Source organism: Amphiprion ocellaris, chromosome 19 (assembly GCF_022539595.1).
Source record: "Amphiprion ocellaris isolate individual 3 ecotype Okinawa chromosome 19, ASM2253959v1, whole genome shotgun sequence".
Lineage (NCBI taxonomy): Eukaryota > Metazoa > Chordata > Actinopteri > Pomacentridae > Amphiprion > Amphiprion ocellaris.
Window position 1 is genome coordinate 6,458,462 of NC_072784.1, and position 25,238 is coordinate 6,483,699.

The 25,238-nt window shown below is 38.9% G+C and overlaps 3 protein-coding genes across 3 annotated transcripts; 1 reads left to right on the top strand and 2 right to left on the bottom strand.

Moving 5' to 3' along the window:
* The first annotated feature begins 751 nt into the window (after nucleotides 1-751).
* On the top strand, nucleotides 752-5,285 carry LOC129347584 (keratin, type I cytoskeletal 13-like). The gene is made up of 8 exons (XM_055005271.1): nucleotides 752-1,254; nucleotides 2,059-2,141; nucleotides 2,912-3,068; nucleotides 3,764-3,925; nucleotides 4,012-4,137; nucleotides 4,226-4,300; nucleotides 4,395-4,543; nucleotides 5,066-5,285. Exons 1-8 carry the CDS (start codon nucleotides 814-816, stop codon nucleotides 5,199-5,201), a joined length of 1,329 nt encoding a protein of 442 aa, XP_054861246.1. The 5' UTR covers nucleotides 752-813; the 3' UTR covers nucleotides 5,202-5,285.
* A 7,796-nt stretch (nucleotides 5,286-13,081) lies between these two features.
* Nucleotides 13,082-14,677, bottom strand: plekhf1 (pleckstrin homology domain containing, family F (with FYVE domain) member 1). The gene is made up of 2 exons (XM_023270613.3): nucleotides 14,387-14,677; nucleotides 13,082-13,953 (listed from the first exon to the last, which is right to left on the bottom strand). The coding sequence occupies exons 1-2, from the start codon at nucleotides 14,631-14,633 to the stop codon at nucleotides 13,394-13,396; spliced, it is 807 nt and encodes a 268-aa protein (XP_023126381.2). The 5' UTR covers nucleotides 14,634-14,677; the 3' UTR covers nucleotides 13,082-13,393.
* Nucleotides 14,678-22,300: 7,623 nt separating this feature from the next.
* Nucleotides 22,301-24,647, bottom strand: bglap (bone gamma-carboxyglutamate (gla) protein). Its single transcript, XM_023270616.3, has 4 exons — nucleotides 24,488-24,647; nucleotides 23,362-23,409; nucleotides 22,826-22,910; nucleotides 22,301-22,660 (listed from the first exon to the last, which is right to left on the bottom strand). Exons 1-4 carry the CDS (start codon nucleotides 24,543-24,545, stop codon nucleotides 22,558-22,560), a joined length of 294 nt encoding a protein of 97 aa, XP_023126384.1. The 5' UTR covers nucleotides 24,546-24,647; the 3' UTR covers nucleotides 22,301-22,557.
* Between the last annotated feature and the right edge of the window lie 591 nt (nucleotides 24,648-25,238).

Here is a 25,238-nt window from a genome sequence, read left to right on the forward strand (position 1 = left end):
GATGAGGACAAATGTAATCATCAAGCCAGTTTCATTAAGCTACCCAATCTGAATTGCAGAAATTTGACTGATTTACACACAATATCAAGTTGGTGTCATTACTAACATTACTGTGGCACAACAACTCATCAAAAATAGTTTTGTGACTTTAAAAGTTTATCTAAATCATTAGCATTAAATTAGAATTTCATCTTGCACCCGTGCATAGATCTCTTTTTAGTAAAGACAGGACATCATTCATTTGCACAAATTTGGACTGAAAACAAGCAAATTTACAGCTTTTTACCAGGTTCTCTTGTGTATCTCGGCCCTCATGCTTGTTCTCATCTAAAAACCCAGTTTACGTGACAGAAGTAGCAAAACTAGATATTGTTATAATTGCAGGGGATGTAGGACTTTATAAATTAACTTTCACCTGCGATAAGTGGTATTTAAAACACCCACACTCAGTGCACAGTTGTTTGCAGAAGCTTTCAGTAAGAGCTTTCATGCCACCACCTTGTGCAAATGCCCTCAGGTGTTTGAGGTTTCACTGCCCTACTTACATAACTTCTTTATCAAGTAAAGGTCGCTCTGAGCCTGCAGGTGGTGGAGACCTTTTCCTTTGGCACTGATACAAATACTCCATCCCTGTGAAAAAGTAAAGAGTTTACATTTTCCTTGACACCCCCACCACACCCAGCACAGTGTTTGCCAAGTGATTGACAGCTCTTTGACTCTGGGAGCTTTAAAAAGGAGGAGAGGACCTCATCTCGTCACTCTCCTCTCTGTGTCACCTCCAGCCACAGCAGAAGCAGCATCCATCCATCCATCATGATCTCTAGCTCCTTCAGGATGTCGAGCTCCGGTGGCTCCATGATTGGCAGCGGTTCACGAATGTCGATGAGGGCCGGCAGCGTGTGCGGCGGGGCTGGAGGCTCTGGGGTCCGCATCTCCTCTGCCAGGGTTTCAGGCCTGGGTAGCAGCATCAGCGGTGGCTTCGCTGGTGGCTTTGGCGGTGGCGTCAGTGGTGGCTACTCGTCCTCCATGAGCTACAGCGTGTCTGGCATGGACGACAGCCTGATTGGCAACGAGAAGTTCACCATGCAGAACCTGAACGACCGCCTGGCCGTCTACCTGGTCAAGGTGCGCTCGCTGGAGAAGGCCAACGCCGAGCTGGAGCTGAAGATCAGGCAGTATTTGGAGAGCAAGGTCGGCCCCACCGCCCGAGACTACAGCGCCTTCTTCGTCACCATCGGCGACCTCACCGCCAAGGTAAAACCCCTCCTCATCCTCCAACTGTGGGGCTGCATCTGATGATCAGTTCTGTCGATTTATTACAGTGGATTGATGATCTCTGTTTGCATTCTCACTCCTCAGTCATCCAGGTCAAGGTAATCCTAAGAGCTCTGGCAAAAAGCAACAGGACTTCTACCAAAAACAGACATCCAGATGCTTTTTGCTGAAGCTTTTAGGACTAATTAATTCATTAATATCTTTGTTTTGGCTCACCGACAAGCAGTTAAAGTCAGATTGTTTTCCAGCAGGGAGTTGCTTTGCAGTTTGTGCATAAGGATTTGACAAACAAAAAGTAGCAACAGATGAAGTGTCACCCTGCACAGAATGCATAAAAAAACAAATACTACACTGTAAAAATGAACATTTTTTACTATTAGTTTTTAAAAATTCCTGTTTTGTTAAATTACAGATAACTAGTAAAATCACAGAAAAATTTATTAATTGACATGCTAACCGTAAAAAACAAAACAAACAAAGAGCAAGCCAAAACTGTGACATCCATATAAAAAATCTGTATTTCTAGAAATGGTGACTAATTCTTACAATGTCTCAGACATATCCAAGCACAAAATCTTCCACTGAGTTTTAATTCTCAAGTAAAAACATAATAATAAATTCTGCTACTTATAATAATGAGTGACTTGAACTCTGCAGTATTATCTATGAAATGCAATGATAGTAAATTACTGTTGTGCAGTATTAGTGTCAGAAACATGCAGAGGTTTATCAAGGAGTTTTAAAACTCAAAGATGTCAGCTGATGTCTGCTTCTGCTCTCTAGATTCAGGCTGCTGTTAAGGCCAACGGATTCATCCACCTGAACATCGATAACGCCCGCCTGGCCGCTGAAGACTTCAAGACCAAGTGAGTGCAGACAGGAAGCAGGAGGAGTAACTGTGGTACAAGATGTAATACTAGGAGGAGCTGAAGGGAGGCTGGGTAGGCAGGTGGTGGAGTCTGCAGTAGAAGCAGATGTCACAGCAACATGGGCCAAGTCATACTAATGTAAGGAGGAGTTCTAGTTGCAGAAGGAGGAGCCATAACAGGAGGAGGAGCCTAGCAGCAGGAGGTGGGGTTGAACCAAAAGGTGCAGGGGTTACAGTCACAAGAGGAGATAGATGCATTTTCTACATGATTTTAGTGTCTTGATTGACCCTGCATCACTCCTAGGTTTAGATAAAACTGATCAAATGTTAAATAACTTGAGCTGATGTTAAATAAACCCAATTAGGCCTTAAATAAACCTGATTTGATCTTTAAATAAACCCGATCAGATGGTAGATGACCTTGATCAGACCTGAAATAATCTGATAAGACATTAAATAAAACTGATCAGACCTTGAATAAACCTGATTAGGTGTTCAATAAACCTGATCAGATGTTATACAAACCTCATCAGATCGTTTATTAACCTGATTATGTACAGCAGACACTCAGGACACTTACTTTACTGTATTATTCACTCTCTGTCCTCCAAACCTGGAACATTCTCTAAACTATTTACCGATAATCCAGAGTTGTCTTTATTACTGTGCCACCTGACATATGTTCATCTTTCTGGAATAAAATCAGCCTAGCAGAAGCTCAGGAGACACTAAGTCCACAGCTGTCCTCCGTCCATTTTCCCCTTGCAGGTTTGAGAATGAGCTGTTCATGCGTCAGTCCGTGGAGGCCGACATCGCCGGGCTCCGGAGGGTCCTGGATGAGCTGACTCTGGCCAGAGCTGACCTGGAGCTGCAGATCGAGGGCCTGAAGGAGGAGCTCATCTTCCTCAAGAAGAACCACGAGGAGGTGAGAGCACTGCGAATCAATCAGTACTCATATCCGATTGGCTGATTTTAGAATTTGCTCTGGAAGGAAAAATGGTTCTTTACAGTGGTACTATGGAAGGACAGTTTTTATGTTCCACAAACAACCTTTTAGTAAGAGGTTCTTGAAAGAAGCCTCTCTTCAAACTGTAATTTAAAGAATGTTCTAAGGTGCATCAGAGAGACACCAAAAAATGGCTTCTTTAGCCAGCATGCATGGTGCTTCAAAGTGTTTACCAAAAATACATTTTTTAAGGAACCATTTTCAAGAAAGTTCTTTGTGGACGCATCTGGTTCTATTTTGATAACAGGGCCTGGTTAGCATTTTTAACCAAAAAAGTAAAATGTTCTTCCATTAGCACACATTTAATGTGTTTGGTGCTGGAGTTGATCAGACAGAAGATGTTACAGGTCAGCTAGCTAAATAAAGATGTTCTTCAATTGGTGGTGGTGCTTTAAAGAACCAAAGAACCGTCTAATAAACTGTTTAAGAACCATTATTTTTCAGAGAGCGTAAACAAACAATAGGATACAAACATAAAAGCTGACTTTATAAGGCAAAACCATTCTTATTTTTTTGGGAGTGGACTGCAGGACAACCTGCTTGTTTGGAAGGAATAAAAGAAACCTTAGGCTTTGCAAACACACGTTAGTTTTATGTTTGTTGTTTGTTTGTAGGAGCTGCTGGCCATACGGTCTCAGATGGGCGGCCAGGTCAACGTGGAGGTGGATGCTGCTCCTCAGCAGGACCTCACAAAGATCATGGCAGAGATCAGAGAGCACTATGAGGCTGTTGCTGCCAAGAACCAGAGGGAGTTGGAGACCTGGTTCCAGACCAAGGTACTGTCACAACATTGTTTTGTTCTGACCTACAGCTCACCTGAATGTTTACATGCAGACTGAACAGGTGTGTGTCTCCTCTGCAGACAGAGACTCTGAACAAAGAGGTAGTCACTCAGACCGTCACCCTGCAGACGTCCCGCACAGAAGTCACAGAGATCAAGCGTACATTGCAATCTCTTGAGATTGAGCTGCAGTCCTTGATGGGCATGGTGAGCATTACATGACCATTAAACACATGTGATACTTGGGTTTTTCCAGTGGATGGAAAAAAAGTCTGATTTTATTTTTCCTCTTCAGAAAGCGTCGCTGGAGGGGACTCTGACAGAGACACGAAACCGCTACGCCATGCAGCTGTCTGGGTACCAGATGCAGGTGAGACATTAACACTCCTGTTGGTTTCAGGGAACAAGCCAACATAGAGCTATTTCTGATCTCACCTGTGAAACTTTCTGTGCTCGACCTTCAGGTGACGTGCCTGGAAGAGCAGCTGGTGCAGCTGAAGGCCGACCTGGAGAGGCAGGGCCACGAGTATAAGATGCTGCTGGACATCAAGACCAGGCTGGAGATGGAGATTGCAGAGTACAGGAGGTTGCTGGATGGAGAGAGTAATAGAAGGTGAGACTGTCGAAAGACTAAAATTAAAGCCAACAGGTGATGCAGAGATTTTAGCTTAAACAGCTGTTAATATTAGCATAACAACTCTTGATATTTGCTTCGCTAGTTGCTGATATTAGTTTAAACAACTGCTAAAATCAACAGGTGAGACTCCAAATTGTATATTTTTTCTTTTTACTTAAAATACATACTACAGCTGCCCACTCAAAGTACATACTGTTTCATGCAGTATGCATACAACTGGGACATACTACTTTGTCGAAATAATTCACTGTACGCTGTCAGCTAGTCCCGCTAGTTTATACAAGTATGTGACACTGTGATGCATGTGATGTAACTGTGCAGAGGATTATGGGCTGTCTTGCATACTGCAAGGGTAATAGGACATCCGAGTAATTTTGGCATATTGCATTTGACATGCTCAATCTTTCTGGCATACTATATACCATTGGTAGCATAGATACTGGAACATGCCCATGACACGTCGAGACTCACCTGTTCTGTCTTCTGATTGGTCCGCAGCATCAGCACCTCGTCGTCCTCCACCTCCAGCACTTCAACCAGGCGGGTGACGACTACGGTAGAGCAGGTGATTGATGGGAAGATGGTCACCAGTTCATCTTCCGCTTCGTCCTCCTCTCTCAGGCTGACCGCTTGAGTCTGTGGATGACAGCAACTTTTCTCTCTTTACTCATCTTCAGCAGAGAATCTGAACCGACAATAAAATGAGAGTCCAAAGAAACACAGTGTATCCGTCTTCATTTTACCTGTTTGTATTCTACTCTTAAAGATTCTGCCTAAACTGAGGGGTCCTTTTAGATCTGTGATTCCCAACCAAATATTACCCAAAAAAACCCTTTAAAAAATAGTTTTAAAGATGTGTGTCCACATAGTAACACCTGAATATCCAGCAAATGAGAGGCATGAATAATAGAAAGTCAGCAGAGACTTAAAATGAACTGATGGTTCCCACGTGGTTTAAAGTATTCAAATATTAGTTTAATATTACAAGTATGAACTGCTTCACAGCTAAAAACAATGGAAAGATAAAATGACTCAGCAGTTGAAATTTGCCAACAGTAATGATTAAATTGTGAAAAAATAATTAAATGGTTCAAATAGTTAGCCAAAAGTAGTGTCATGACAAATATAAAATGCTATGGATATAACCAAAATGCTAAATTTATTAGCTGTTGAAGTTTGGGTGGAATTTAGCTCAAAGTAATAGTGGTGTAAGAAGTGAAAAATATTTATAAATGGTTAAAATACTTAGCTAAAAGTAATGGTTTTAACAACATGAAAAGTAATGGATAAATGGTGAAAAATATTAAGAAATGACTTAGTTAGCTAAAAGTAATGTTGATAACCATAAACCATAAAAGTCATGCTGCAAACTAAATGTTATTAATATGTAGTAATAGACAAAAATTAAGCTAAACGTAATAATATATCAGTTTAACATTAGAAAATAGTCATTTATAAACGGTGTTTTAAAACTTCTTAGTTTAAACAACCATCGCTATTCAGCTCAAACAGCTGTTGAGATTAGCTGAAACAGTAGCTAAAACAAAGTGCAAAATTTGCTTAAACATCTGGTGAAATTAGCTTAAACAAGTTATTGGCTTAAATGTTGATTCTAGCTGAAACATTTGCAAAATTTTGCTCCGATAATGGCTAATATGTTAAGTTTTCTCTAAGGCTCAGGAAAGAGAAGGAGTCGAGCGGTTGCAGATTCTATGGTTTATTTACAACAAGAAAATATGCAAGACTACAACTCCCAACGGAAGTGTGTTCCCGGAAAGGGGAAACGGAAACAGTAACAATTACTGAGAACAATAGGGCCTCTAGTGGCTGGAGGACTAAACAAAGAGTAACTATCTGCAAGAGAACTGACCCACGGCAGGTATAACCTGGGCAGGAGAGTGAAAAACTAAGACTGTAATTCTACAAGAAGTTCCTAAACCCAAAGAGATTATGCTCACACGAATCTCAGAACACAAAACTAGAGATCAGCAAAAACAGTAGCTACTGCGATCTAAGAAAAATACAAGAACTAGGGAACTATCAGCAAAATAACCAAAACTAGGTCTACTAGGAATCCAGAGATTACATTACTCCACGACTAGAATAAACCAGAAAATACATTATACAAACCTATGATAATAATATACTAAGGCTGAGGCTGCTCGCAACTGGGACTGAACTGACGGCGGACAACTAGGGAGCAGGGAGGCAGAGAACCAGACGAGGGACAGGGGTTCTGTTGGGCTGTGTCAGATGGTGGAGGGCTCAGACGGAGGTTGGGAGGTGGTGGAGGTGTTCCAGGAGATTTCCAGAGACGTAGACAGAGGACGGAGGAGTTGACAAATCCAGATTGGTAGGAACGGGTTGGCAGCAGGAGCTCGGTCCGAACTATGGAAGAGCAGAAACATTTACTAGAGGTTCATCGGAACAATTGCTAGAGTGAATTGATCAGAAAACTGACTGTTGGGCATTCACGACCCGGCATCGACTACAGAGTGAAGTCAGGTTATATTGTGTAGGAGCTGTCATCTGATTGGCTCTGGCACACCCACTCCTGCTTCTGCTGATTGCTCCAGGATTGCCTTCACCTGCCGCTGCCACAGTGCTCAGCATACCTGAAAAGGAAGGAGGGGCCTATCCAGAGCCTGCAGGGGCAGACCTAACATAATATTAGCCTAAACAACTGTTGACATTTGTTTAAATAACTAATATTAGCTATACAGCAGCTGATATTAGCTGAAACAAATGCTTTAGATTGAGGATGTATTACATTCAGTTGTGCATATTATTTCATTTTATTTTTACATATGGATTCCTTATAGTGTTTCTATTTTATATTCTTTAGCTGCAGAACTTACTTTAGTTTATTACTTGTCATTTGCCATTGTTCTGCCATTGCGTGAACTTACTTTGCAATAAGATGATTCTGATAGAAATACTGACAAAGCTGAAAGTCTTACAGATAAAATAATTTAGTTAGCAATGAATAAATATTCAATTGGGTACCTAAATATCAACATTTCAAGTGATTGTAAAGAAAATGTAGGGTGGGGAATCTACTTTTATCTAAAAAGTTTAAAAATCACACACAAAGGTCAATCACTGAAGTAATAATTGTGTTCTGCACATGAGGGTTCAGTCAGATCTATGTGAATGATGGTGCTGTCCTCTGCTGGTTGTCCTCGTCTTCATTACAGCTGGGCTTGCTTCACTCTCTTTAACAGTCATGAAGGAGTCAGATTTTACTGGCTCTTTTATGCAAATCACACATTTTTCTATATGAGCCACATATTCTATGTGAAAAATGGATTTTAAAATTGTATTATTTCTAAAAATGCAGTGAAATTGTGCATGAGATCTCCAGATCAAAGGCTCCTTCTCTGCTTTCTAATTTCTTGAGTGTTTTCTCAAAAACATTCTCATTTTAAGAAGGTAGATAGATACTTTGTTGATCCCGAGGGGAATTCAAGAACCCAGCAGCATATTGAGCATAAGTACTATACAGAGATAAAAGATGAGAGCAGAGCAAACAGGGGACATAACAAATATAAAAGCATAATTATTTACAGAATGAATATACTTAAGCTAAAAACTGTGTAGATGATGCGCAAGTAGGCAGAGAAATATAAATTATTCAACTACTAACTGCCCATCAATAAAACAGAAAGAAAAAAAATAAAAAAAGAAAACCAACACAAAAGAAAAAGAGATTCAATAAATAAATAATTAAACAAACGGTACTGAGCACCATAATTGTGGATGTCTTGATAGTATAGAATAGAATAGATTATTCTTGTTGATAAGCTGTAGTACCTGGTTGTTCCACCAGGTGGCACCTCTTACTTTTTAATACTTTTGCGACCAGAGAAGTTGGTCACTCAGGTTAATCTGTGTTGACAGCCAAAGAGCATCTTGTGGTTTAGCTAGTACCATGACAAAGGTTTTAGTTACCCTTTATGACATCCAGTCAGAGCTCGTCTGTTAAATGAAGGTGGGATTAAAGAACCCAGTGATGTATTTTCCAGTGACACCTGCAACATTCTCCACTGTAGCCTGCATCGTACGCTCACAGCTTCCAAATCACTGGCACTATCAGCATAAGACAAATGCTCATTGTGCCTAATACCAATCTTGGAGCTTGGATCGTACCACTACTAGTATGGTGTTTATTATATTTGGCACTGAACATAGCAACGATTACATAAAACGTGACTGTGCTGAAATTAAATGAATAAAGTTATCCAGTGTTGTTTCTGGCTCAGCAGAGGTCATTTTCCTGCTTTGGTTTCATGTGTTGCTAGCAGGACTGTTCTGATTGTGGGCACAGAAGGAAAACTGTTGACTCACAGTTAAAACTTTGGGTCAGACATCTTGTATAACAAGCTCTATATCCTTAACTGCTGCCTTTAACGTTTGTGAACTGCAGTTTCTCCAAAAAGATTCTTGTACTACCACTGTCTAACTTGCAGTGACTTCTAGTGTTTATAGTTTCTTCCATTCCAGTGTGAGGCTGTATGTGAGCTGTAGTGGGTCCAGTAATGACTCAACTATTGACCAGAGGTTCTTCTGGATCAGCCTCTTTAGTGACTTCATGACATGTGAAGTCAAAGCCACTGCTCTGTAGCCACTGATGCTGCTTGGATGCCTTTTCTTTGGCACAGGAAACAGGCCTGAGCAGGACAATCATCAGTTCAGGCTCAGGTTCAAATAGGTGCTGAAGAACTACGCTCTGAGGCCATCAGGCCATGCTGCCTTGGGATGGCATCACTCCAGTTCGGAGATCTTTACACTGACTTCCTGTTTGTCAGTAAAAATACTGCTATTGGCTTTTAAAGCAAGGAATGTCTCAGAGCTAAAATTTTACATGTAAAGTGAGATGGCATGTTTATTGTGGTTGCGGCTGCATGTTTATGAGGCACATTCTTTTCCACTGAAACAAGAATAATAATGATGATGTGATACTTGCTGCATGCTCCCTTAGACTTTTTGCAAACACACTTAAAAATATATATATGTATATTTTGTTTGTTTTTTGCACATTTTTTTTTGATGGTGTGTATTTCTGCATGTGTGTGAGCCTGTGATACATGATCCCCTGAGTTTAGTCTAAAAGTCAAATTTTCATTTATTCATACATTTAGTTGTGTTGACATAATAATGTGAACTTGATATTAACTGGGACTGCACAGTGGAGTAGTGGTTACTCGCCTTGCAGCTCGAAGATCCCGGGTTTGCTTCCTCCCACAGTCCAAAAATATGCTAAGGTTAACTGATTATTCTAAATTGCCCATAGGTGTGAATGTGAGTGTGATTGTTTGTCTGTATATGTAGCCCTGCGACAGATTGCGGATCTGTCCAGGGTGTCCTCTGCTTTCGCTCGAGTCAGCTGGGATAGACTCCAGCCCCCCTGCAACCCGAATGAGGATTATGCGGTGTATAGATAATAGATGGATGGATGATATTAACTGTAATTGAAAGTCAAATTTATGCGTTAGCTGGTTTCATTCTAAACTCAAGTTGAGGTAACACAGTTTAATTGACTTGATAACTTTACCCCTTCTTTTCTTAACCCTTTGATACACAACATGAGTCAAGAGATGCCCATTTCCTATTGAATATGGGTCACTTTTGACCCATGTGGGTTAACAAGCCTGGACAATTGCAGATGGCTAAAAATGGTCATTTAAAAAATTAAGTTCATCGGGATAGTGCATGAAAAAAAATGTGAATGTCACTCAGCCGGGATGTCGCCCAGTGTGGATGATGACTTTGCTAAATTCAAATTCAGAGGTCATTGCTTGCTTAAACTTTCCTTGGTCCACGTGCATCCATCTACCGCACGGGATTGTCTATCTAGATCTAGATCTAGATCTACAAAGTAGGTGCAGACAACAACACAATACATTCTGCTTTTTGTATGTTTTTAGACAATTACAGAATGGAATCAGGTGAGTATTGCTATAAATCCTGTATAGAAGGTGTCTCATGGTATTTTTTTTCAGTATCAGTAGCTCTTCAGTGCCAGCTGTTATTCTTGATCAGTGATCCACATCTAAACACACCACATATGATTAACCAGAATGATTAAAGTAACCAAACGATGGTGAAATTTGTCCATTCTGCTGAATGAAAGAATCAAGAATAATAGAATGATTGACTAACAATGCACTGAGGATTTCCGTGATTTACTGACAAGAAAAGAGGCCACATTTCCTTCTTCCGTGTGTGAAGACGACAAACCAGTTTGACACCATAATCAAAGAAGCGATTCACCTGCGGTGTGTGTTGGCAGGATTTGTCATTGTCACTACCTGCTTCTACAGTGAAAATACTCTGAAAACCACTGTAATGCCTGTTTGTTTACCTCAGACAATTGGTTATCATTAAAAGCTCGAGCAGTAACTGAAGGTGGGGAAATGATGCTTGAGATTCTGGACTTTTCGCCTCAGGAGCTGCCACAGTTTGCCTTGTTGGCATAGTTGAGAAATTCCCAAGAGAAATAACTTTTTACGGTAACTTCAAGCCACCTCCACCGCCTTCACTCTTACTGGCACAAGCCGCCTCAGGCAGAAAACCCCTTATCGCTGCCATCTCTCCACCTCACACACCAACATGCAAAGAGACAGAAGCACAAAACATAATATCTTACAGTTTGCCACATATACTACCGTTCAAAAGTTTGGGGTCACGCAGACACTTTCAAGTTTTCCATGAAAACTCACACTTTTATCCATGTGCTAACATAACTGCACAAGGGTTTTCTAATCATCAATGAGCCTTTCAACACCATTAGCTAACACAATGTAGCATTAGAACACAGGAGTGATGGTTGCTGGAAATGTTCCTCTGTATATAGATATTCCATTAAAAATTTCCAGCTATAATAGTCATTTACCACTTTAACAATGTCTAGACTGTATTTCTGATTCATTTAATGTTATCTTTATTGAAGAAAAATGCTTTTCTTTCAAAAATAAGGACATTTCTAAGTGATCCCAAACTTTTGAATGGTTGTGTATAGGATCCAGCCTCATAGATGAACAAGTGTTAGACCCAAACATCAGCATAGAGTATCTGTGAGATATGCTGTATGTAAATTGGGGAAATATTGATACAAAAACAATGTAAAAATATTTCCTATTTCTAAATTTCTAAAGCAGTTCTTAGTCAGGTAGGCTGTACACCCAAGGTTTGAACATTGCATTGTGACAAGATGATCAGTGTTATTCATGGGACCTGCCAGGAAAATCCTTTTTTCCCGTTCATATCCATATCATCCATATCTTGTCTTTTATATGCTGGAAGACATATCATGAGCGGAATAAGCCATCAACACCATGACTGAGCTTTTACAGCTTGAAGTTGTCTGAAAAACCTTGATTCAGACTTCTGGGGTCTCATTTGCAATCAATCTAAAGTACCAATCCTGTCAACCTGCAGCTTTCTGTTATTATTATTACTGCTGCAGCAAGTAGTGGAGAGAAGTGGGAACTTCATAGATCTGCACATTCTAAGGTTTTATCAGTGACTTTAAATACATTCTAGTTAAATTAAGCCTTTGGAAACTGTTTATGCATTAAGATTTTTTACTGGTGATAATTAAAATACTCATCCCTATCAGCTGCATGCTTATGTTGGGTGGCCCTCCTTCTGTAAGGTCTCACTGGGTTGTACTTATTCATAAGGCCCTTTACCTTAATTTTACCCCCTTATGTTACTTCAGTAATGTCATTTAATGGGGGCTCATACCATATGTGCTCAAATGACTTGAACACAGCTGCCAGCTGTGGTTGCCGAGCTTTGAAAATCCAGTTTTACTCGTTGTGCACCTTCAACCTAGAAAAACATGCAAAAAATGTGGAGCTGGATTTATTATTAGCTTAGGGCATTTCAGGCTCCAGATGCTATTTTAGTTTACCTCCAACTGTTGTTGTCATAGTTTATCCATTTGATTTTTTTTCTAGGTTTTAAACGTTGTTATTAATGTTTTTATTATTTTACTAACTTTTCCTTTATGGATCTTTTAGTTTCTTATTTGTAAAACAGCTAAATGGATCCTGAGTTTAAGCGAAGGGTGAATAAAAAAGACAAGAAAAACAACTCCCAGTAACTGCCAGATATTCCAAATGCTTTATACACTGAACCAAATTATTACTGTAATTGTTGAGTGCTTGTTTAAAAGGGGCTTATGCACCTTACCAACATGTAATTCACTCTATAGTTGTTAATTCTATCCTATTTATACACTGTTTGAATTAGTGTCAGTGCCACTTATGATAATAAAAATGTAAAAAATGGATTAACAACAGACATAAAATGGCTGTCGTGGGGTTTTATAAATCAATCATCAGTCTAACTGAAATTTGCACAAGCCAAAAACGTGATGAATTCCAACTTACTGCATGCACAATAACAGCAAGACAACGTGACAAAAAGAAAATGGATGTATTGGAATCATGGTTGAAAAAGTGTAACTGGTGCATCCAACACTCAAATCATCACAAGAGATACAGATTCAGTACCTTCATTTTATTGTTCACAGGTAATGTAGCAGCAAAAGAACAGATATGAAGTGCAAATGCTTTTTCATACATAAACAGCAACTACAATGTTCAAATCACACTGAGAAAATAAACAGAATCAGGAATATGTGCAGCATAAAAAGTGAATTATATTGACAACAATAAATGTATACAAATAAGACATCCTTCTCTCTCTTTTTCTTTTAAAGAATTCATCTTATGATTTACTTTAACAGTGTTGTCTGAAATCATTTAAAGGTCCTTAATAATGGTGGACAGTGTAGTAGTCCTCATGTGGTTATTGTTACTGGTGCACTGGTTCTGGGGAGAAATTATGTCCCCAGCTGCCCATTCGGGAGTCAAGCCAGTTGCTGGGAGTGTAGTTCTGCAGCTCCTCTTCCTCCTCTTCATTGCTGATTGCGATCACCTCCTCCTCGTCTGAGCTGTTGCTCTCGGCGCTGTTTCCCCTCTGGCGAGATCTCTCCTCGTGGCAGTGGCTGCAGATCCTCAGCCGTTTGGTGCTGTGGATGTGATCTATCACCACCCGTTCCTTGGAGCACGCATTGCAGACCAGAAAGCCACACTTCCTGCAGTGGTGGCGGCGTTTGGTTGCAGAGAATTTGCTGAAGCAGCGCATGCACTTCTGGGCAGCACGGTCAGGAATCCAGGTCATGGCGAAGTCGGAGCTCGGTTGGCGGCTGCCGTCCTGCAGCAGGTTGGACTGGCATTCTTTGATGTGCTCCATCCAGGCCTGCTTTTCCTGCGCTGAAAAGGCAGACACAAAGAAGGACTTGGATGGCGTTCGGATCAGCCACTGGTGCATGAATCCCTCACTGTCCTCCATGTCCACCAGCTTGATGTTCTCTGGAAAGACAGAAAAGATGGAATATTTATAACTACATGAAAATGTGATAAGATCAGTGAACTTGACAGTCTGACAACAAGGTGGTGGTTGCAGAAAAATGTACTGACTCACCCTGAGAGATCATTTTAAATGCGCAGGCAGAGGTTTTCAGACATATATTCTCATGTGAAATTACAATTACTGAGGATTTAATTGAGGAATGCTATTTTAAGTGTTTTATTTTCCTTTTTTTATGTGATTTGGGTGCACTGACAGCTTATTTTCCTGTATTGGATTAGCTGTCATTCATGCGTTGTTCGTTCTCTTATGTTTCCCTCTCAATGGTGAAAAAATTGTAATTATATATACAGCACTTCCTCTTCAAGGCACATTTTCTGAGTCTGTCTAGTCAATTGTTCTGTTAGCCAGAGGAGAAGCAAATGAGTTTCTTACCCAAAGGAATGATCTTCTGTTTCTTGTGCCATCGGCCGTTCAGGATGATGCTGCCGTACACCAGAATATCATTAAATAAAAAGAAGGCCTTGGGCTGCTGCTTCCTGTGACCCTGCTTGATCAGACGGCCCTCTCCTATTAGAATCCGACCAGGTTTGAACAACCGCACCCCTGATGGACCAAACGAATTCTCCACCATCTGTATACGCCCAGAGTTCTCTGTCTTAAAAGTTAGCTGATCCATCATGGTAACCTGTTATGTGAGGCATGAACACGATTTGCACCGTCGTCCCAAGTGCAGCCTTTATAAAGCCGTCTTACCTGGTGACGTAGTGGGGCTTTCCAAGCTCACATCAAAGACAAACACGTTATTCAAGAACCAAAAAAAGAGAAAGAGGTGCAGGTGCAGCATTTGTTTGCACCTGATTGTTTAAAAAAATATCCACTTTTAAAGCTAAAAGGTTGCTGAAATTCACAACAAATTCTAACATGATGCCAGAGGGAAGTATATTTATTTAAGTACAGCTCTGAGCGGCTTTTCTTCAGTGTTGACGACTTTATTCTTCCACTGTACCACGAGTGAAGATTTAGTTTGAACAGCTGAAGTGTTAAGTGTTGAAGTTAGTTGAAAACTGTCACTTTTGACACTTGAAGCGCATTTTGCTGCATGACTGCATTTGACATACAAAACATTTTGAAAGCAGCACTTTTGCTGTTATGAAACACTTGTTTTTTGGAATGATGTAATTCTTTGGCTCACTGACACATCTGACTTGCCAAGATGGGCATGCTAACAAAGGAAGGTTAACTAGCGGATCTTTAATAAGCAAAATGATTCCCAAGTTCAATGTCCTAATGTAGCATGTTTACATATTTGCATTCAGAAATAGCACAAACAAGTAGAGCCTGATGGAAACGTCATAACTTTTGCAGGTATTTGAATTTTGACCCAGTCTTCAGATTATTATTTCACTTCATCAGATGAACCATGAGTGTACATGCAGAATTTTACAACAATTTGTTGAATAGGTCTTGGAACATTTGAATTAAAAAACTAAAATGTCAAGCTGCTAGTGTTACAAGAGGATGGAAACTTGTGGTAGGCTTGACAAATGAAAATGTAATTCCACAATAGAACAAGAAAAGCACTCAGAGAGTGCAGTACTCCGCCAAGGCTGTTCATTCCCCCATATGGCATTGTCAGAAATGCAGCATTTTTTTATTAGTTTTTGATGATCAGAAATCACGGTCATTTAATATAGATGTACCCACAAACAACATGCTGTTGTGCTGAACACAGGCATGTGTTACGTATGTATACGTTAGGTACGGACACCGAATCGCCTGACTTAAATATGTAGCGGGTGGCTGGAATTGATGGGACTCAGAAACACCCCCACAATTTAATCAATTATTCTTTGCATCATTTCAGACGGATAAGTCCCCATAAATCCGCAGCGATCAATCTGTAGTAGGATCGCAATCATGTGATGTCAGCAGGCAGCTGATGTAGTGTTCACTTGTTACAGTGACGCCGTGCCGCTATCTTGCAATGATATGGAAATCCTTAACAAATCCGTGGATCCAGACTATGAGCTGCATCACTGCCAGAATCTAATGATCTGGTCCTTGTGTCATTTCTGACCTTCCCTGAAAATTTCATCCAAATCCGTTAATCGTTTTTGACTAATGTTGTGCACAGATGGAATAACAGACAGACAGACAAACATATGTCGATCATCATATAAATCTGCCATGTTCCTCTGCGGAGTAATAACTAGAATTTTCCACAAATGTATGTTTGGTTTGGAATTGTTGGAAACAGAATTTTGTTTTTTTTTTTTGTCTCCAAAATAGTGCAGTGATATGTGTATGCAAATGAAAAACACATTTTTCAAGAGATGACATTAAATCTTTGATAATGACATGTCAAATGTCCTCTTTTTATTTATTACTACTACTACATAAAAATGAAAATTCAATTTGATTTATTGCATTTTCAGGAAACTTTTGACTCAATTAACATACATTTGTAGAAAATTATAATTCGACTATGGCATTATATTTTGATTTTCAAGTTTAAATGAACATTAACATAAGTTTGCCATCTACTTCCATACGAGAAACAAAGTAAAATAACCAAAGTCATTATGATTCACTCTAAGAACACAGACATATCCGCAGTTTCATTGAAACTTGTGGTTGCTGAGATATTTCCGTTTCCCTGATAGGCAGGTCAGCATTGCCATTACATGGAACCAAGCTGCTATCAGGATGGAAAATCAAAGATACTTTTTATGACAAGTGGATTCATTTGTTTTTCAAGGTGTCCACGTTCTATTTTGGGAGAAAACACAATAAGATGATGTTATAAAGGTAAAAAGAAAGAAGTTTAAATGTAAATGCTACACTTTTTACATTATTAATTTGTGCACAATGTGATGTTTGTTGACAATCTACATTACATAATGTGTGTAGATAAACAACAAGTGTAACTGGAGGAATAAAGCAATCCACATTGCGGAAAATTCCTACACCTTTAAAGTTACTTATTAAAAATCACGTTTGGTGAGACTGGTTGAGTAACTCAGCTATTCTCACGTCCTCTGCTGCCAACTCCTGTTGTTTCCCAGAGGCCACATTCAAAACACTTCCTAGTGTCTCAGCAAGTCAATTAAGAAGCTATTCATTCTCGCCACACAACAAAATGCCAACTCAGTCAAACACAAACATGCTTCCAGCTATTGCATGACAGACACTTTCCGGGGAGCAGTTCTATTGTTCTACTGGTGAAATTCAAGGGGAACTCCAGAAGGCAGGGGAAAGTTGTTCCCGCATTTCTGTCACCTTCGGATGAGAAAAATCATTCACAATTGTCAGTAAATTTAGTAAACTGCAGTGGATAGATGCATACAGTCAGTGTGAAATAAAGCTTGGCCGGTTTATTATTCAATATGTGAAGTAAAGTGAATACACTTCTGTGCAGTATCATTTAAACGTCAAATGGTTCTTAAATTGTATCAATAATTGGATAATTTCTAAGTCTAACAGTAGAATATTTCTTTTTTTATAAACAATCAAAAACAATGATTGTACCTATGGTCTATGTCTACCTGCATGTCTGCCCCATGGCTCCACATGGAAAAGCACTGCCAAAAAACCCCCCAAAAACTAAGAAAAACATCATGACCGACAAAAAATGAATGGAAACACAGTTGCAGCAGTAATCAGGAGGTACAAAACAAGCCATAATACCACCAATCAGTGCCACAGTGGCCGTCTTCTTTAACCCTCGTGTCGTCCTGCGGGTCAAAACTGACCCGTTTTAAAGTTTGAAAATGTGGAAAAAATATATATTTTCACAGTGAAACTTCTGATGTCCACATTTTCAACATTTTTGGGAAATCTTTGAACATTTTTGGTGGAAAAAAAGAAATGTTAAAAATGTTTTATAAGAATATTCACAAAAAAAAATCAACCAAAATCCAGCGAAATTCGCTGGATTTTGGTTGATTTTTTGTGAATGTTCTTAAAGAAAATATTAGAAGTTTTACTGATATAAATGTAATCACTTTAGATATTTTTAGGATTTTTTTTGGAAGATTTTTACTCATTTTTTTGAAAATATTTGCAAGAATTTTCTTGCCAAATTTGTCAGATTTTTTATTTATTTATTTTTTTTAAATAAAACTTTTAAGGAAATTTTTTAAGGAATTATTGGAATTTTCTTCCTGAAGGTTTTGCAAATTTTCTGAAATTTGGGGAATTTTTTTGCTGAATTTTTGTATTTTTTTCAGACAAGGAAACAATATTTTTTGGTTCCCGTAAATTAGGACAACAGGAGGGTTAAATGACGTCACAGACAGTGTGCTACTTCAATGATCTAACTCGCTAGCTTGGCACAGGGGTTATCAACGGTATTCAAAGCTGATGTGACAACTTAGGCATTATGGATGACATTGTATAACATCAACTTCTCTGAACAGCACCCAGGCAAAAAACAAAAAAAAACCCAACTCTGACTTGCTGTTCAAAACTGGCTAAAAACCTTAAGAGGAAGCACATTCTTTAGTCAGGTGAGCTCAAAATAAATTTGTCCGGCTCAGATGGGATCTAGCATGTTTGGTGTGAACCGGATCAGGACAGATTTGACAACAGCAACCCTTTGTTTTCATGTCACATAATCTGTGATCCTGACAACATCCTGGAAAAAATCCTCCAAATACTGCAGTCAAAAAGCTGCATCTTAGTTAACTTTTAACCTTATAGGAACATTATTTGAACTGATAAATATCCTTAAGACCTTCCTTGAATACTGGACTTCTATGTTTTCAAAAACATTAGTACTTGTCGGTGACATTCACTAATGTGGTGGGAACATTATTAGCTGAGTGACTTGAATCCAGTAGATCACCTTTACGGCATTTTAAAAAGAAAGATGACAACATAAACCCTCCAGCAAAGAGAGGCTGAAAGAAATGCATCTTAAAAACAGCAGAACATCTCTCTGGAAATGTGTGCAACCTTTCTACAGAGTAGGAAGTCAAGTCCCACTTTATTTTGGATGACAGACTCAATCTCAGTCATGAAAGGAATTATTGGAATTTTGTTGCACTGAGTTCCTACTGTTGGACTTGTGTTTTTAAGTAAAACCCTAATCCTATTTCTACCTGAGTGATAGATAAGATTGGATACTTACATCTGTATGTTAAATATGAATATATGACAGCTGCTTAGTGCGAAGCCTTACACAGGGAACAAAAACCAACCTACTATTGCCTCATGTTAAAATCTGCCTCAACACCTCCCTAACCAACGTATGTAGTTATAGTCAGGCACAGAAAATACCATGTGAATTATGAACATTTTGGCCCTTAAAACCCTGTGCAATAATTATTTTACTACATACACAAGAATACATGCGATTCCCTTAGTCTTTCTACTTATACACATTCTGTGCAATAATAGTACTCTATCAGTGTTTTCTATTCATCAAAATCTGTGCTGTAATATTGCAAATTTCCCTAATGTGGGATTAATAAAGTGTTAAGTTAAAACTGAACTGAACTGAACTGAACTTGTCAGGAAAATTCTTCAGTGGAGTCCTGACTTCTCCAAATTAACACTCAGTCGTCTCTCAAGTCAAAGCAAAGTTTTACTTGTGCAAGGAATCACCTGAACATAGCAGAGTCTGAACAAGTGACTGATAATATAAAGAAATTGTTTAGCTTTTATACAGGTACATAAACAAGTCGCAGTGGTATAATCAGTTGCTGAGCAGCCGGTTTAAACGGGACCAACTTGTTACATTTTCACGACCAAAGTTAATCATGGAAATTTACTGAGTACATTGGGTTATATGAGTTCACAGTCACACAGTTAAACAGTAGTTTAAAATCATAAAGAGCATTTAATCATAACATTATTTGAAATTTATAATTCTTAATTTATCTTAACCTAACTTAGTTAACTTAACTTTGTTGGTCATGATGATTTTGTCAGTTTTGTTTGAGTTTTTTGGCAGTGGTTTTCCACGTGGAGCCATGAGGAACTTATCACACCTTACCCTAAACCTAACCCATATCTTACCTTATCACCCCTCAAAATCTGAAATTACTCTTATTACTTGTGGTTTTAGATAGAAGATGTTAATTAATGACATTCAGAGCAGCTGGTAGTTAGATTCTATTACCTTTGAACAAAATAAGCTTTGCCGTTTCTGTATAACCTTGAGGTGCTTGTACTTTACTTTCCTTTTTTTGTAAATATTGTACTGTTTTCTTCACTGTATTTGTTCTTTTACAGTAAAGACAGTGGATGTGAGCAGATTTTTAAAAACAATACATTGTTATAGATTTAACCAGTGGTTTCCATCCTTTCTGGCATGTACAAAGAACTGTGATATGACATATTCACGGTCAACAGGGACATCAAGTGGCCAAAACTTGTCAAAGCAGTTTCAGCCATAGAGTAAGGCCCCAAGTTATGCCGAATTATTTTGATTTATAGTGAGTTTTAAAGTGACAAATAGGTTTCTTCTGGCATGAAATGGCAGAAAAAAGTGCCAAAATTGGTAAGATATTATGTTAGACCACTGATGTTAATGTTAAATTGAATCTGTATTATTTTAATCAGTTACATTTCTCCTCATGTTTCCACTGGGATTGTGTTCCACTCCTCTTATGATCTCCACCTCTTAATGAACCCGGGTTAAATCAGACACCAATACTTCAAATTTAATTTTGTGGGGGTTCTTTGTTTCCCAATTTATTTACATGTAATAGAATTTATACAATGAAATGTATTCCCCAAAACTTATGGCACAATACATTAGCAACTATATAAGCAACAGCACTAGAAACAGTACCCGAAACAGAAACATACAAGAAACACACAAACAAAAAAAACACACACAGTTACCACACTGCTCTGTATAAGCCTTGGTGCTAAGCACAGAATGCAGTAACAAACAGCAGTTACAAATATTTCATCTTTAACAACACAAAAATACAATGCATATAATAACACACTCATATCTCATGGAACTAGCAGCATAAAATCATACAGTGGAAGTCCCATACCCAGCACACGGACGACTAGCATCAGCGGCACACCTGCAGTGCTTCCATCCTCCAACCATCGGCGCTCCTAAGCACAACACAGACATGAAAGTGGATCTCCAATGTCAGTAACAAACAATCCACCATCCCGCCATCATAGTCCACATTTCAGTCTTTCATATCGCGGTATGATTTACATAGGGTGACCAGATCTCAATAAACCAACTGTGGGACAAAGAGCATATTTGTGTGGGACAATGTGTGACACCTTACCAAAGCTGAGAGGAGGGTCTCGCATGTACCGTGTCGCTTCACGTTGTATTCCCCACCGTGTAAAACGGAAAACGAACTCTGGCAAACTTCACAGAAAACTCTCTGAGAATCACCTTGCACCGGCTTCACCCAGAGATATGTAGTTTCCCAGTCTTTGTTGAAGCTGCATCTCCTCTTCTTTGCTGTACTTTCCATTATCGCCGCCAAAATCCATAGTGTACTGTTTGTGTCTGCTTTGCGGTGTGTCGCGACTGGCACAATTTACGGCAACTGACAACAAGGTGCGGCAGCAAGACACCGCCAAACTACTGCGGGTACAACAATGACCATACGCCCCCTGCTGTCCAAAATGAGAATCAGCAGAAGAGCCACAAACAGGCATTTCAGTGGTTTTTTCAGTTTGTCTTATTGCCTCTGTTTAACACCTGGTTACATTAAGATCGAAGGCTTTCTTCCATCACTCTGGTCTTTAGTTTCTCTACAGATTCTCCATGGATTCAGGATTCATGAATACTTTGTACTGTGGTCACGGGCACTTGAAAACACTTGGATATCACTTTGTAGCTTTTCTCTGTCTTATGAGCAGCGAGAATATGCAGCTCTCTCTCACTGAAGGACCCCAACAGCAGCTCACTAAGCTCTCTTTGGTTTTAGCCATGACATGAAATTGACTAGTGACTGACTAAAGAGCTCCTGCTTTGGATGTTCTCACTTTATGGTGTGTTCAAACATTGGAAGAATGGAAGAAACCAGGATTGTAAGAAATTTGGAATCAGACAAAAGCTGTATTTTCTTTAAAAATGGTGACAATTTCAATGAATAATTTTGGGCATGGCTTTTGTTTTCACTAAAATGTGAAATGACCATAGAAATCATTAAAATGAATCATAAACTCACTGTTTTTCTGTCTTTTTGTCACATGTTTATGTCATTTCCAGGCAGAAGGAAACTATTGTTCAGGTAAAAACTCACTCTAAATCAACATTTGGAAATTATATGAATAATTTTATAGTTGACTGTACATGGTTGTGGTGTTCTTTAACCCAGTATAACAAACTGCACTTATAACAAAGCACACAGCAGAGTTTGATTATTTCTTTATTTAATTTCATCACACTACTCTACAGGCTGAGAGAAATGACAGAATTGTAGAAACAACTCTGCAGGCCTACACAGGAGAGAAAATGCCTTCACATGCCAAAATTATCCGTCTTCTTCCACTCTCACCCACACTTTTGACAATTTGGCTTAGCAGCGTAGGAAAAGTTGAGCTCAAGAGTGATTATGCAAATAAAAAAAGACAGTTTTGCTGAGAAGTCTGTTGCTGTGGTTGGGCTTCTAATAGGGGATGGGTCCGTAGTAGGCGGTGTAGGCGGCGATGATGCCAGCTGTGTCCATCATGTGCTCACAACCCAGGTTGGCCTCACACACTTCTCTCAGGCTGCACGGAGAGGCAACACACACACATTGTTATTCATGATACGTCAAATCACAAAGCCTGAGATCTTCATGCTAACTTTCTATATGTAACCTTTAAACGCTGCTGGATCATCAGTGGACTATATTAGATAAAAAGCAAACAGAAAGCTGTTGATGTTGACATCACCTCTCCAGCTGAACCAGGGATAACTGTCCAGCAGCTCTCTTCTGTCTCACCACTGTGGAGGCCTCATCCCTCTCCACGAACATCCCTGTAGATCATATACATTCAGCATAACTGTCGTGTTGCAATATGTGAGAAATTGTACAAATGCAACAGCAGTCCGTTGCGCTTACAGAAGTTATAGAATACATCCAGAGGTGTCAACTTAAAAGCAGCATTTCAGCACAAAAACTAATCAATTTTAGCACAACTTGGAAAGAAAATTAACATAAAATTGCCTTTTGTTAAACTGGAATCTAAATGCTGCCAAGAAAATGTGGAGTATTGCAGAATTTAGACTCAAAATTTGTATTGATACAAAAGTTTGGTTATAAAATAAATCCGACTTCAGTTACACAAAGTGTTAAACTAATTCTCGGTTGAATATCTTATATTGAAAGAGTCTGAAAGCTTCTATTCAAAGCAAAAAGGACATATAAACTAAGGCAGACTAGACACAAATAAACTGGTGAAATTTGATTGCTGAATCACATTCATACCATCCTGAGCAGGGTTGTCACCAGCAGGCTGGGGATCAGGGTCAGCATCTGTAAAACACAGGAGAAATATTAATAATCATGCATTTTATTCAGGCTGCACAGTGGCTTGGTGGTTAGTACTGTCGCCTTGCAGCTAGAAGATCCCCAGGCTTTCCCTGCATGGAGTTTGCATATTCTCCCTGTGCATGTGTGGGTTTTCTCCAGATACTCCGGCTTCCTCCCACAGTCCAAAAACATGCTGAGTTTAATTAGTGATTCTAAACTGTCTGTAGGTGTGAATGTGAGTGTGATTGTTTGTCTCATATGTCTCAGATAGACTCCGTGATAGACTCCAAGCTGGGATAGACTCCAACTCCCCCATAATCCTAATGAGGATTATTGTATAGATAATGGATGAATTTTATTCTATTTTTTGGTTTTAAGTTTGTCCCATCCAGGAACTGTCAGTGTATCAAGTTTGTCTCTAGCTGGCCAGATTTATAAACTTTACTTAAGTTGAAAAATATTCTAAATTAAATGTGCTGTTTTTAAAGAGCTCTCTTCAAAGTAATAAAGTTTTGGCTCCACAAAAATAATAAATGCAACAATTTTCATCAACCTTTGTGAGTTCAGACAACTTCTAATGAAATTATGTTCAACCAACAAACTACACTGAACTAAAGGGAATTAGCTTTTCCAAGATATTGTTAATCAACAGTTGCCTTAGGCAGCATAAACACAAATTTTTAAGTTGATTACATGTAAAAATTTGGTTGTACCAACTATTATATCTATGCTATTTAGAAGGAATTCTTAAGTGTTATGTACTTAATTGCCATTCGTATATGCAAAAACATTTAAAGTTTGCAAAATTAAAAAATGTTGTTAGGAGTGGAGATTCAAAATTCTGAAAATGTAGCAATCAAGTCATTTTTTAAAAATTTAGTTTTAAATCTATTATTCTGAAAATACAAGTTTAAATTAGACACAATATTAAGGTGACGCAACATCATTATGCCATCTCATTAAAGGTTTAGAAGGTTTGATTAAGTCAGTAAATTAGATTTAAAGATAAAAAAAAATCTTGCAGTTATGCATTTAATCAAGTGATGGAAATAGATCTTAGTTTTTAGAGTGTCAGTCTTACCTGAAATCACACAGATGACTGCCAGGGAGCAGAGAACCAGCACAACCAAAGTCTTCATCTTTTAGCTTCTTCTTCCTTCACCGTCTATGCAGGAAGTACGACCAGAGACCTGAGCAGCTCAAACTCTCTCTTCTGTCTGCTTTTCTTTCTCTATACACATGTATACATAACGACACGGCCGGTTCATAGATGCCCTCATTGTGACATGTGATTGGTCAGGGAATCATGTATCATGGACCCACACAGATGCAGAAATACACACCTCCGCAAAAAATCATGTGTGCATAAAACACCCCCATAAACTTTTATATAGTTCATATATGTTGCTGCAAAAAAACTGAACACATGCATACACATAGAGGGAATCCAAAAGGTGGGTGTTTGCTTTAAAGCATAGAAAATGAGAAAACAAATGTGCCACAAACACCAACTAATGATAGTGTCTTTTAGTTAAAATGTCTTGCACCTGTTTCAGGTAACTTCACCTACGCATGTGTTTGTACTTTGTCCTAAAATAGCAGATTTTTGTTTGAAAATTTGAAAAAAAGCACAAAAAACACACTTTAAAACTCTATAAGGATACATAGAATGATGTAGAATCCCTTCACCATCGTCACCATCAACATTTAATGAAATCTTAATAAAGCCATGGCAGCTGGAGGCCTGGAGAGGTCAGAGTTTTACAGTGCGCCCACACACTTTTACATTTAGGTCCCTTAGTGCATGAGGCAGGGAAACCCATTTAGGACTG

Bases quoted from the DNA above. Each gene is read 5' to 3' on its own strand.
- bglap (XM_023270616.3), bottom strand. From the start codon at position 24,545: ATGAAGACTTTGGTTGTGCTGGTTCTCTGCTCCCTGGCAGTCATCTGT. The intron at 23,410-24,487 runs GTAAGACTGACA...TGTGTTTTACAG, and splicing joins AGTCATCTGTGTGATTTCAG to ATGCTGACCCTGATCCCCAG. The intron at 22,911-23,361 runs GTATGAATGTGA...TATGATCTACAG, and splicing joins TGACAACCCTGCTCAGGATG to GGATGTTCGTGGAGAGGGAT.
- plekhf1 (XM_023270613.3), bottom strand. From the start codon at position 14,633: ATGATGGATCAGCTAACTTTTAAGACAGAGAACTCTGGGCGTATACAG. The intron at 13,954-14,386 runs GTAAGAAACTCA...CTGTCTTTCCAG, and splicing joins ACAGAAGATCATTCCTTTGG to AGAACATCAAGCTGGTGGAC.
- LOC129347584 (XM_055005271.1), top strand. From the start codon at position 814: ATGATCTCTAGCTCCTTCAGGATGTCGAGCTCCGGTGGCTCCATGATT. The intron at 2,142-2,911 runs GTGAGTGCAGAC...TTCCCCTTGCAG, and splicing joins GCTGAAGACTTCAAGACCAA to GTTTGAGAATGAGCTGTTCA. The intron at 4,544-5,065 runs GTGAGACTGTCG...ATTGGTCCGCAG, and splicing joins GATGGAGAGAGTAATAGAAG to CATCAGCACCTCGTCGTCCT.